Here is a 13,066-nt window from a genome sequence, read left to right as displayed (position 1 = left end):
ATTCCTTTTCTGAAGACTTTTTCAATTGAGACGGAATTACCTTTATTTCACTTTCTCTAGATAGTATCTCCAGAGCTTCTAGATGTGAAAGGCCTTGAAATTCATCAAAGAGTAACCCATAATGAGTTTTCTTATCTGTTTCCATGGCAACCTCATTGTAGGTCGATAACTCTTCTTCTTCCTTCGCCTCTCGTAAAACCTAAAAAGAGATGAAGGCATTACACTGCAGCAGATAATGAGAGCGCAAGGGTGAGTTCTGAGAGCCGAGATAAGTGAAGGCGAGGCATGTTGCAGTTCAGAGCACTGCCTCTTCATTCTTAGCTCTGCAACTCAAATCTGATGGGCTCAGGATATGCAAGAAAAAAATAATCAAACATATTTTCATCCCACATAACAAATCCAAAACATGGTCATGGAACAAGATACATGTTTAAACATTAACTTCATAAATAATCTGACAAGGCTTAGCATTTTGCACTGTAATCACAGAAGCCTTCTGCTGAGAAAACAAGAAAGAACTGGGCATTTAAAAAAAAGATTTATTTATTTTTATTGCAAAGTCAAATATACAGAGAGGAGAGACAGAGAGGAATATCTTCTGTCTGTTGATTCACTCCCCAAGCAGCCGCAACGGCTGGAGTTGAGTCAATCCAAAGACAGGAGCCTGGAGCCTCTTCCAGGTCTCCCATGTGGGCACAGGGTCCCAAGGCTTTGGGCCATCCTCCCCTGTTTCCCAGGCCACAAGCAGGGAGCTGGATGGGAAGCGGACCTCTGGGACACAAACTGGTGCCCATATGGGATACAAGTGTGTAGAAGACGAGGAAACTAGCTACTAGGCTACCACACTGGACCTACACAGAATTAGACATGTCTAAAACAGCAGAGATGTTACCACCCACCTCCTTCTTTCAGCCCCCCTCAAAAAAGTCTTAAGGAAAAGAAAATTGAAAGAAATACTAACAAAGTCCCAAGCCACTATAAGTGAAAATACGAATCAAAATCAAACGGAAAGTAAACAAGTTAAGACAAATACTACCTGAGACAGTGTAGAATTCCGGTACATCAGACCCTTGGTTCGTTTAAATCCAGGATCCCCTTCTGCTATTACATCCATTGTCTTTTTCCCAATGAATTCTAAGGCATCCAAACCTCCAGTGATAACACTCCTCCCCTAGAAAAGGCATGCAGCCTTGTCACAACAACACCAAGAAAACACGTTTGCATGTTTTGATTATATAAAAGTAGCAACTGATACCATCACGCTCTGGCAGAAATGTGGATCAACTAAAACAACTGTACACTGCGTGTGGGAATATAAATAAGTATAAACACTTTGGGAAAACTGTTGGCCAATACAAATTACAGCTGCCCGCCCCAGAACTGCACTCGTGGCTCCATACCCAACGGAAATGTACATGGGCTCATTAAAGGTTTCGCACAGCAATGTTCACAGCAGTGCTGCTGGAAACAGCCTGACAATCTGAAAACCATTCCAGGGCAGCCCAGGGTGGAATTAATAAATAAAACATGACAGTCACAAAATTGAGTACAGCAAAGAAAATAGAATATACCATATAGACTACATTATGGATAAACTGTACAAATATAGTGTGTGGAAGAAGCCAGACACAAAACAGTACATATTATATAATCTCACTTATATGAAGTTTAACCTGGGGGGAACCAGCTGTGACCGTAGCAGTCAGGACTGTAAGTGTGGTGGGGAAGCGCCACCAGCAGGCAGCAACGGAAAACACCTTCTGCGTCATCATTCCGTTTCTTAGTCTTGGTGTGCTCATACTACGGAAATTAAAAACACTTCAATTTTATGTAACAAGTTAATGTGTGACGCAGGAAGAAGCCCGCTGTCACTCAGGATACCCCCACCAGTGCCTGGCTCACTTTCCAACTACTCGGTGCTTCCAATCTAACATCCTAGAAGGCCACAGGTGATGGTTCAACTGCTCGAGTTCCATGCACAAGAACTGGATGGAGTGCCAGGCTCCTCACCTCAGCCTGCCCAGCCTGGCTGTTGCAGGCATTTGGAGAGTGAACTAACAAATGGAAGGTTTTTTTCTCCGCTTTGTCTTTCAAACAAATGAAAATAAGCATTTTTAAAAATTAATACAAGAGAGACCCAGCATGATGGCTCAGTGGCTAAATCCTAGCTTTGCCCATGCTGGGATCCCATATAGGATAGGACAGGAGGAGCTAGGACTCAGTGTCACATGAGATGCCAGTGTCATAGGTGGCTTAACCCACAGCACCATAACACTGGCCCCAAGAGAAGCTTCTTCTATGACCACTCAATTAAGAATTTCTGATCCATAAAATACTGTATACACTGCCTCTTCCTAACTCTTCATCATCGATTCTCTCTTTCTCTATTTAAACACTTATGGCTTTATCATTTGAAAGGCACAATGAGAGAGAAGAGAGAGCTTCCATATGTTATTTCACTCCCCAAATACCTGCAACAATTAGGGACTAGGCCAAGCTAAAGCCAGGAGCCAGGAACTCTAACCAGGTCTACTCAGACAGGTGGCAAGAATCCAAGTACTTGGCTCATTTTCTATTGCCCCCCAGGATCAGAAATGCAGAGTAACCAGGACTCAGTCCCAGGTACTTCAATGTGGCATGCAAGCATTCCAGTGGCAGCTTAACCCACTGTACCACAACATCTGCTCCTTTTCTTTATTTTTTAAAAACAAATTTTTAAGCTATGTTCATGTATTTCTAACACCAAAATAATTGGGTTTTTGTTTGTTTGTTTGTTTAAAGATTTTACTTTACAGAAAGGAGGAGAGACAGACAGGAAGATCTTCCATCCAATGATACACTTTCCAAGTGGCTGCAACAGCCAGAGCTGAATCAATCTGAAGCCAGGAGCCCAGAATCTCTTCCGGGTCTCCCATGTAGGTACAGGGTCTCAAGGCAACAATTAGTTCTCGCCTGCTTCCCAGGCCACCAGCAGGGAGCTCGATGGAAGCGGGGCTGCCGGGATTATGACAAGATTGAGCACGTTCAGGGTGGTACGGCCGTAGATTCTGCTGGGATTAGAACTGGCACCCATATGGATCCCAGCACGCAAGGCCAGGAGTTTAGCCGCTAGGCTACTGCATCAGGTGCAAAATAACTGAGTTTTAGTCATTTAGATTCTCTTAAGAGCACTCAATCCCTAGAACTCTTCTAGTTAAAGAGGGCAAACTCATTGTAACAATGAAAGAGCAGGGGCAAACTTGCATGTTTCCACTCACTGTGCTCTGAACAGCAGTAGAGATGGTTGAAAGTACACCAAAGGGCCCAGCCACTGCGGCAGGATTTTCATTCTCTTTGCCACTGGCTTCTCCTGCACAAGAGAAGGGATGTATGATTATGAAGGTCCATTAACTATTTAGCTTTATCAGTGACTATGTGAATTTGCAAAAATTAGACTCTGCTTCCCATACACAGGCCATATAGGCTTTTGCTTTTACTACTTTAAATTATTTGCATGTTTAAAAATAAAAGCTAATAGAAGAAGCTAGGTTTTTTTTATTTCAAAAATAAAATCTAGTATTTTGAACAAACTACTGATACACACAATAGCAGACCACACACTGCATAACTACATTTCTATGGTGTCCTTTTAGACAGGCCAAACTAAAAAATCAGGAAACAGATCAGTGGTCGCCAAGAGCTGGGAGTATGTAGAAACAAGTGACCATAGAGGAACATGAAGAAACTTTTTTGAGTAATGAAAGTTTATTTCAATTTAGGAAATACTTATCCATACAAACATAATATAGTATGGCTATAAAGTATAAACAAAATGTATACATTTATCAAAACATATAATACTGCAACTTATAGGAACACAAAGTAAAGTCACAGAACACCCCATAAATAAATATTATTATTAATAAGATTTTTAAATGAAAACTGTATATTTAAAAAGCAAAAATTTTAGCTGCATGTAAATTATAACCCAATTTTAGCCTAGAAGATTATGCTTCTTAACAGGAATCAAACACCATTAGAGAGCTTTGTAAGTTTTTTAAAAATTAACTTTAAAAATCTCTCACATAGGGCAGGCATTTGGCCTCAGGGCTAAGACACTGGTGCAGTTAGCTGGGTCTGATCCCCACCTCTGACTCCTGACTGCACCTCCCCACGCTGCAGTCCTCGGGAGGCAGCAGGCAACGGCCTGGACCCCTGCCAGCCACAGCGGGATGGAATCCCAGCTCCCAATTCCACCCCCAGCTCTGCAACAGTCAACACACACATCCGGGGAAACCAGCAGACGGGAGCATGTGCACTCTCATATCTTCTCTCTCTTTCAATTGTTCTGTCTCTCTGCCTCTCATAAGAACTAAGAAATTGGGACTGGCATTGTGACCTAGTGGGTAAAGCTGCCATCACATGGAAATTGGTTTTCACTTTGGCTGCTGCACTTCTGATCCAGCTCCCGGCTAACGCTCCTGGGGAAGCAGGAGAAAATGGCCCAGGTAATTAGGCCGCTGCATCTACATGAGACCTGGCAGAAGCTCCTGACTCCTGGCTTCAGACTGGCTCAGCTCTAGCCATTGTGGCTATTTGGAGAGTTAACCAGTGGATGGAAGATGTCTTTTCTTTTCAACTCTTTCTAATAAATAAAAGAATGTTTTTAATGGAAGGGGCAAGTTTCTATTAAAAAAAAAAAAAACTTTGTTTAAGCAATCAACTACTACATCAAATGATCTAACTACTCAGTGGGGTCTTCAAGAAGTTCTTGGGAAATATTTTTTAAAAATGCTTGGATTTCAAAGATTCCTTGAGTCAAATAAACTTATATTTTAATTTAATTTTCCATTAACTTTTTGAAGTCTCTTTACATACTGAATACTCAATTATAGCAAGGCTGTAGTGGCTAGCCCTTCTACCGGAGCAATGAAAAAACAAACAAAATACAAGCCACTGTGTTTAGACATTGAACAATAAACAATAACAAATTATGGTGCACAGGAGAAAAGTAAAGTGACCCCTACAATTGGCATGGCCTTCGAATACAAGAAGAGGAAAGCCGATCAGACCACAGGAATCAGTGAAAGAGAACCTGAAGCCTGGAGTCTAGAAAGGCTACACACCTGCGAATTGTGGGCCAGAAAACAGGAGAGGACTACCCAGGAAAATACAGACTTTCAAGAATCTACAAAAGTGTTTTTTTCTGTCTTGAATGCTCAGGCTCCCGGAGGTGCCACAAGACTGGGCAAAGAACTACAATGGAGCTATAAATTAGACAATATCTATGTATTCCAAATAATAAAGTATTATTATATTATAAAGTTCTGTTCTATTCTATTCTATTTTATTATAATATTCCTGGGAATTAGGCAGAGACTTTAGAAGAGGGCCTTAATAGTAGAGATAAACTTGTCCTTAGATTAAACTAAACTCACCCTAAATAACAATTTTCACAGACGCTCCCTGCTTAGTGCATAGTTCTAAAAAGACGCATCTCAGCTACAACTCCGGGACAGGAGTTAACGCCTCCTTCTTTTGGAAAAGAGACTTATTATCAAGGGACAGTCCATTGTAATTTTGGAAAAGTTTCACTGCTCAACTCTCAACTAAAGTAAAAATCTAGGTCCACGTAACTTCTACTGGCTGGCATGCGTTCTCTCCTCACGATCTATGAAAAAACAAAGCCCTCTTTCCCATGTTAATCTTCACATGTTAAAAGACAGCACATTGTCTCAATCCCCCTCCCCCAGATTTCCAGAATCACTTTCTATAATACTCTCAAATTATTCTAAAATTAATTTTCACAATCTAGAATTCAGCATTCAGCCTAGTTTTTCAATGTCCCTAAAACATGATCCTGTGTGATACACATCATTCAGAAGTTATGAAGACATTGCTAATTTTTTTTTCCTTACCAGTTAAACTCACTTCCTGATAAAGGAGCTTTCTGCTAAAGCTTAATCTACCACCAGCATCTCTTGCTCTTGAACATGTGATCATGTTCTAACCAAAAGCAAGAGACAAGAAATATGTTGAATACATTCCTCTATTTTTGAGAGAAAGACAGAAGTGATAGAGAAAGAACTCTCATCCATTGATTCATTCCCCAAAATCCTGCAGCAACTTGGACTGAGCCATGCTGAGGTCAGGAGCCAGGCACTCAGTCTACTTTTCCATGAGGATGGTGGGGCCCAACCAGTTGAACCATCACCTTGCTGCTTCCCAGAGTGGGTGGAACTGCGAGTGAAGTTAGGACTTGAACCCAGGCACCGTGACATGGATGCAAGCATTCCAACTGGCAGCTTACTATCAGACCAAATACCCTCCCCAAACTTCCTCTCTAAAAAAGATAAGAAAATCTTCAGAAGAAATGAGAATTGTTCAGTCATTTCATTCCTAAATTTGAATGCAATTACTTGGGAAAACTACAGTTGGAGCTATAATCAACACATAACAACCATAGAGAAATCAGCAAAGGAAACAGGAGAAAAGCCAACCCAGCACCTTGAAATCACTGAGTACTTAATAAACCCTCAAATGGCCTACTTCTAGAATTCCTAAGTGTGGAAAATAACTTTTACTCAGTGTATTGGCAATGAAATTAGTCTAACTAATTTACACATCACTAACAACAGTTCCCCTCATTCATATGTATAATCCTTTGTAGCCATGATTATACAATGCCATCTTGTCCCCAGCCACAACTGTCACATGGGCACACGACCCAAGTTTAGTCCAACCTGATTCTCCTAGGTATTCAGAAATGGAACTAATGATATCAACTAACTTCTGATGGGCACATACAATCAAGAATCGATATAAAAGAAAAGAGATGAGGAAGTGAGAAAAGCCAGTTCACTTTAAAAAATGACACAAATGAGAAGCAGCACCAATAAGAAACAAGAAAGCCCCAAAGGATGGAGAAGGCAAACCAGACCTTGAAAGTCTATTTTTTGTTCACCCTCTTCTCTTGACGCAAGGTGTAAGTCTTCTCTAAGTGAGAGATGATTTCCATGAGGCCAAGAGAAGCCTCTACAAATTTCCCTGTCATAAAAATCAAATCACAAAAAAACACACCTCCCATAGACCACATGATGAAAATACTTTTCTTGTGCCATGAAACTAAAACTCAACTAACGCTGATTGATCTCTCAGTCAATTATGCCAAACAAAATGTTAAGCAACTTTTAAACTGAACATTTATAGCCTTATTAATGTGACATTTACAACAATCTTTTGACGTATAAAATATCATATTTCACATGTGTAGAAAGTGAAGATGAGTGGTTAAAGGACATATACCACCAAATAGCATCTTTAAAAATGTGAAACATAAGAAATCAAAAGCAGAGGACACACATCTCAGACCAGCAGTTAGATTCTAAATCCCCTTTCTCACCACTAGCTTATGATGCCAAATGTCAGATACTCAATAAACAATAAACAATAGGCTCAATTTTTCCACTTCAATTCTAGATTTCAATGCTTTCATATACTAACCTGCTGCATGCTTGGCTTCAGGTGAAATTTCACTGGGACTAGGGATTCCAAGAGAAGTCTCTGCCTTTTCAATGACATTTGAAATACCTTGTCCTAATGAGAAAAAGAAGGTAACATCTCTTACTATTGGTCATGAAAACTATAGAACAACCCAAAATCAATCCTGCATATTTTAGAAATAGTTTATAGCTAGCCATACTCTTTTAAAAGATAAGCAATCCCCAGGACTACCTGACTACCAAGCCCCTTACCAACAATCCCTCAAAAAACCCCAAATGGATTCTTTATCACCGAAGAACAAGCTTACAGTAACAATTCTTAGACTTCAGCTTTCTAATAAAGAAATGCTACAAAGTTTAAGGTTAAGACACAGCCAACCATTAGTAATATATCTGCAAACCATGAGCCTTTGAGTAAACATGGAAGGAGGTGTAATTACAGCAGCTTGGATCTGTAGCAAACCACACACACAACAGAAGGAAATAGCTGATGACCTTACCGACTGTGGCTACTGTAGCAGAGGCTGAGGAGAGCAAGGACTTGCCCCAGCTGCCCCAGTAGCCCCATCCAGTCTGGGGATTCTGAGGGGCATCTTTGGAAACAGACTCCTATTTTCCCAAGAAAAACAGAAAAAGAAAAAATTATACTAGAATCAAGGCACATTGATAAGGTATCTAATTTATAGCCAAACTATGGATGAGCAAACTTATTGGCTAAAGCAATATATTGCTTGGTAGAGGTTTGTCATCCACATGTAAGTATCACAGGGCAAAGGCCTTCAAGAAACTGAGAGAAACAGATTTTTTCCTTTTATAGCAACAAAAATAAAGAAGTACAAGCCTAAATTTGTATAGATTCCAAATTCCTTTAACCTCAACATCCATTCGCCCCAGTATTTTAACACATATCTACTTTGTCTGCAGTCTGTGATACCTGAACAGAGGAAACTTCGGAAGTCACCAAGTCGCTGGCAGGTTTAGACTCTGGTCTTCTTCGAGTGGAAACTACAGGTTCTGATTTACCCTCTGCTTCGGGACTTTGGTGAACAGACTCAGCTCGCTCACAGTTTTCGCCTTCAAGGGCAGAGGCTTCTTCAATTACTATTGGACTCTCATTATCATCTTTATCAGACATGATTAGAACATCACCTGAAAAATAAAGCCAAAAGAAAATTCTTTATATAGGCTTACATTCTGAGTCTTAAATTTGCAAGCAAGCAAAAGAAATAATAACAAAAATTCCACACACCTTCACTCAGTTTTCCACAAGGATTATAATTTGTACAATCACAACCAGGATATTAACACAGATGCAATTTCGTTCACATTTTACAAGTTGTACGCACTCACTTGTAACTAGCTAAGTAAATTCTATCACATACACAAATCCATGTGACTATTAACAGTCAAGGCACAAAATGGTACACGAAGATCCCGCATATCACTCCCTCGGCCTTGCTCCCTGCAGCCCATAACCACCACTGATCTGCTGGCCATATAATTTTGCCATTCTAACATGTTACGTAAATACAATATATTACCTTTTGAGGTAATTCAGTATTAAGTACCTCAAGAGCCACTTCAGTCATGTATCAGTAGTTCCCTTTTACTCCTAAGTAGTAGTCCATAGTATGGACATATCACAATTTGTTTTACTTCCACAGTGAAGAATATCTGAGCTGTTTCCACTTTGGGCTATTATGAATAAAATTGCTACTTAAGTTCCATACAATTTTGCAAAACATAAGTTTTGATTTCCCTGGAATAAATGACTGGCTGTGCAATCTCTGAGTCATCTGGTTAAGTGCATGTTTAGTTTGTAAGAAGCTGTTATACTCTTTTCCGTAACAGTCACGCCAGTTTTCATTCTGCATTCTCTCCAGGTTGGTGGTGTCATTAGTGTTCACTTGATCCAGTTTGATAGGTGTGTGGTGGTACCACACCATAGTTTGAAGGCACATTTCTCTAACAGTTAATGATGCTGAATATGCTTTCATGAGTTCACTGCCATCTATACATCCCTAGGAGTAATGTTTATATCTCTAGCCAACTTTTTTTTTTTTTTTTTTTTACTGCTGAGTTTTGAGAGCTACTTTTTTATGCTACACTCCAACCTCTCTTGGATATGTGGCTTCAGTATTTCATTCCAGTCTGGAGTTTATTTTTATTTTTTAAAAAGGTTTATTTTATTTTATTGCAAAGTCAGATACACAGAGAGGAGAGACAGAGAGGAAGATGTTCTTTCTGTCCAATGTTTCACTCCCCAAGTGACTGCAACGGTCAGTGCTGCAACATGCTGAAGCCAGGAGCCAGGAACTTCCTTCAGGTCTCCCACACGGGTGCAGGGTCCCAAGGCTTTGGCCTGTCCTCTACTGCTTTCCCAGGACACAAGTAGAGAGCTGGATAGGAAGCAAGGCAGAAGGGATCAGAACTGGTGCCTGTATGGGATCCTGGTACGTTCAAGGAGAGGACTTTAGCCGCTAGGCTACTGCATCGGGCTCAGTTTATTTTTCTAATGTATGCATAGGGTCTTTCATAGAAAAAAGTTTTTTTTCTTTCATTTCAATGAGATTCAGTTTATCAATTTTTCTTATTATTGGTTATCCTTAAAAAGTCTTATTAAATTGGGCGCAGCACGATGGCTCAGTGGTTAAATCCTTGCCTTGCATGCACCAGGATCCCATACAAGCGCTGGTTTGTGTCCTGGATGCCCCGCTTCCCATCGAGCTCCCTGCATGTGGCCTCAGAAAGCAGTAAGGATGGTCCAAAGCCACCCTACATGGCAGACCTGGAGCAGGCCCCGGCTTCCATCTGTTCAGCTCTGGCAGTCGTGGCCACTTGGGGAGTAAACCAGCAGTTGGAAGATCTTTGTCTCTCCTTCTCTCTGTATGATACGCCTTTCTAATAACAATAAGTAAACCTTTTCTTTTAAAAAGTCACATTAGGGTCCAGTGCGGTAGCCTAGTGACTAAAGTCCTTATCTTGAACATGCCAGGATCCCATATAGGCTTCCATTTTAATTCTGGCAGCCCCACTTGTGGCCTCAGAAAGCAGTTGAGGACGGCCCAAAGCCTTGGGACCCTGCATCTGCATGGGAGGCCCAGAAGAGGCTCCAGTATCCTGGCTTCAGATAGGCGCAGTTCCAGCCATTGCAGCCACTTGGGGAGTGAATCAACAGACAGAAGATCTTCCTCTCTGTCTCTCCTCCTCTCTATATATCTGCCTTTCCAATAAAAGCAAAATAAATTTTACCCAAAAGGCCGTATTAAATTGCTCATTATTCCTTACTTTTCTATCCTGTAAAATTTAAGCCATCAAAGACTTATAAATACCAATGCTACCAATTCAACTGTTAGCGTAAGGAGAGTGCTTCCACAGTGAGAGCCAAAACGTGTCGCTGTGTAAACAAAGAACAGTCATCACGACAGTAGATCAAGGATCACCAAATATCACCAGAGGGGAAATAAATACATGTACAAACACACATAAATACACACATGCCTTATGTGTGTTATGTATGCACCTTATACTGCTGTAAACTAAGAATAGAATTAGTCCCAATCCATGCCATCAAAATATTTTTAATATACTAGAAAAGACAAATTTTCATCTAGGCAGAGTGGGCGCAGCGCTACAGAGCACTATAACTGAGACACACAAAATGCTAGAGGGGCAGAAAGAAGCTGTTCCCTGAATCAGGAAATACAGTTCATGACTAAGACACCTGATACGGGCCTAGCGCAGTGGTGACAAACAGAATCCTGAGTGCCAGCCTACAGGTACTTTCACTTGGCATGCAGAGTGCCTGAACTTTAAAACAAAAATTACTTGCTAGTATTTCAAAATTCGACATCATACAAAATATACCTTTCCATGTCTCCTTATAAAACTGAAAGATCTGGCAATACTGGATCCAAATTTGACTTGGTAATAACAATCTCATGTCAAATAGATGACGAGCGCTTTGCAACAGAGCAACTCCACAGTTACCCACCATTTCCAACGAAATTTACTTCACTCAAATGCTACCTGAGGATGGGCCTACAGGCACTGAGTCTACCTGTCTCAAAACGGCCTCAGGATTCTGACAGATGAAGATGTCACAAGAACGAAAGGTTTTAGAAATAGCACAGGGGAAAGCTCACAGCTCAGGTATGACGGCACAGGGCAGTCCGCTCGAATCGTTACTGCACCAGGGAGAACAACAATGGGGAGGCGTGAGGACGGAAAGATAAAGTAACACCATGGAGACCAGACTACATGAGTACCGAGAAAGATCGCGAAATTAACCTCAAAGTAAGCTTATTTCAGTGCAAAAAATTCTGAAACTGAAGCATAAGCTGGGGCCTTTTCAAAAGTCATGGAAACACATATTATGAAAACCCTGCAAGGATTTCTAAATTTACATCGTAATATCATTTTTTCATTAACTTTAAGTAACCTTATACACTCCCAAGACACACAGAGAAAAATAATGTGGATACAGATACCAGTTGATTTATCAACTGAAAGGTACAAAGTAAATTTACCCACTTAGAAGCATTCTCTCTGTACCTACTACGCGTCAAGCTTTCAAATGGAAAACTAAGATAAGACACAATTTCACTCCACAGGTCCAACAGGAAAAGCTCACACAATTATTGCACAAAGTTCAATCACTGTTCTGTGCAGACAAATACACAAGTTTTGGATTTTTTTCTTTAACTATCTTATGCTATCTGGGTGACAGCAAATAATACTACTAGGAAAGCACAAATGTAAAAATACATATCCCATAAATGTAATTCATGTAATTTTATTAAAAAAAAAAAAACTCGTGTTTGAAAATAGTGAGTACAGGTCACCCTTTTAACATAAGCAACAAATATTGAATGAGCACTGTGGATGTTCCAGACAGCTGAGCGAGGCTGGAAGGTACATTCTGCGACAGTGGCCAAGTTACTACAGTTATCATTACTAGTATGATTAGCACAGGCTTCGATGGGTTCATAATCTAGCAGGAAAAGCATTTTTTGAAAAGTAACACTGGGCAAATGACGTCATCCTGCATTACTTTTAGTTGAGTTTTACAAGTGATGCCGAAAACCCCCAAACCACTGGAACCTTCACAGTAGGCTTACTAAGCAAAAGCACACACGTACACACGTATGTGCTCTCGTTTAGCAAAAGCGCGGCGGTGTGGTTCCACAGCTGGGAGCACCTGACGCCGTGAGGCGACCCCCGCCCGCACCTCGGGCGGGCGGCCAGCGCGGCTGCTCCCGCACCGACCCCATGCCGCCCTCACGCCGTCCAGGCGCAAGACGCCGGGGTCAGCCTAGTTTCATACGACAACAACGATCGTTCCCATCGACCACCCGAGAGCTCTGGCCGCCCCCACACGCCTCTTCCCAGGCCCCGGGGACGCCCAGCGAGGTCAGCCGTCCGCACCGGCCCCAGGGCCCCGCACACTCGAGCTGTCCCAACCCAGCGAGCCCGCCCCCGGCCCGCCGCGGCCCTCACCGCACTCACGGACACCCACTGGCCGCCGCCACACTCCCGGAAGTACGCCTGCGGCGTGGAGGCGGGTCCGCGTACGCGGAGGCGGG

General features: G+C 41.6%; 1 protein-coding gene across 3 annotated transcripts in view; it reads right to left on the bottom strand.

The window, feature by feature from the left end:
• The window catches only part of FAM114A2 (family with sequence similarity 114 member A2), a 30,007-nt gene extending 16,994 nt beyond the window's left edge, over nucleotides 1-13,013 (bottom strand). The window contains exons 1-7 of one of the 3 annotated variants that reach the window (XM_040993739.1): nucleotides 12,981-13,013; nucleotides 8,416-8,630; nucleotides 7,982-8,090; nucleotides 7,483-7,575; nucleotides 3,258-3,349; nucleotides 1,037-1,171; nucleotides 41-199 (exon numbers count right to left, since the gene is read on the bottom strand). In XM_040993739.1, coding sequence (XP_040849673.1) covers nucleotides 41-199; nucleotides 1,037-1,171; nucleotides 3,258-3,349; nucleotides 7,483-7,575; nucleotides 7,982-8,090; nucleotides 8,416-8,616 — 789 coding nt within the window. In that variant the 5' untranslated portion in view covers nucleotides 8,617-8,630; nucleotides 12,981-13,013. The remainder of the gene's footprint in view (nucleotides 1-40; nucleotides 200-1,036; nucleotides 1,172-3,257; nucleotides 3,350-7,482; nucleotides 7,576-7,981; nucleotides 8,091-8,415; nucleotides 8,631-12,980) is intronic. The other 2 variants (XM_040993648.1, XM_040993824.1) reach the window with 2 other exon arrangements.
• Between the last annotated feature and the right edge of the window lie 53 nt (nucleotides 13,014-13,066).

This window comes from Ochotona curzoniae, unplaced genomic scaffold (genome assembly GCF_017591425.1).
Source record: "Ochotona curzoniae isolate NIBS_2020 unplaced genomic scaffold, NIBS_Ocur_1.0 contig_1, whole genome shotgun sequence".
Classification (NCBI taxonomy): Eukaryota; Metazoa; Chordata; class Mammalia; order Lagomorpha; family Ochotonidae; genus Ochotona; species Ochotona curzoniae.
This window is presented reverse-complemented; position numbering and strand designations above follow the sequence as displayed.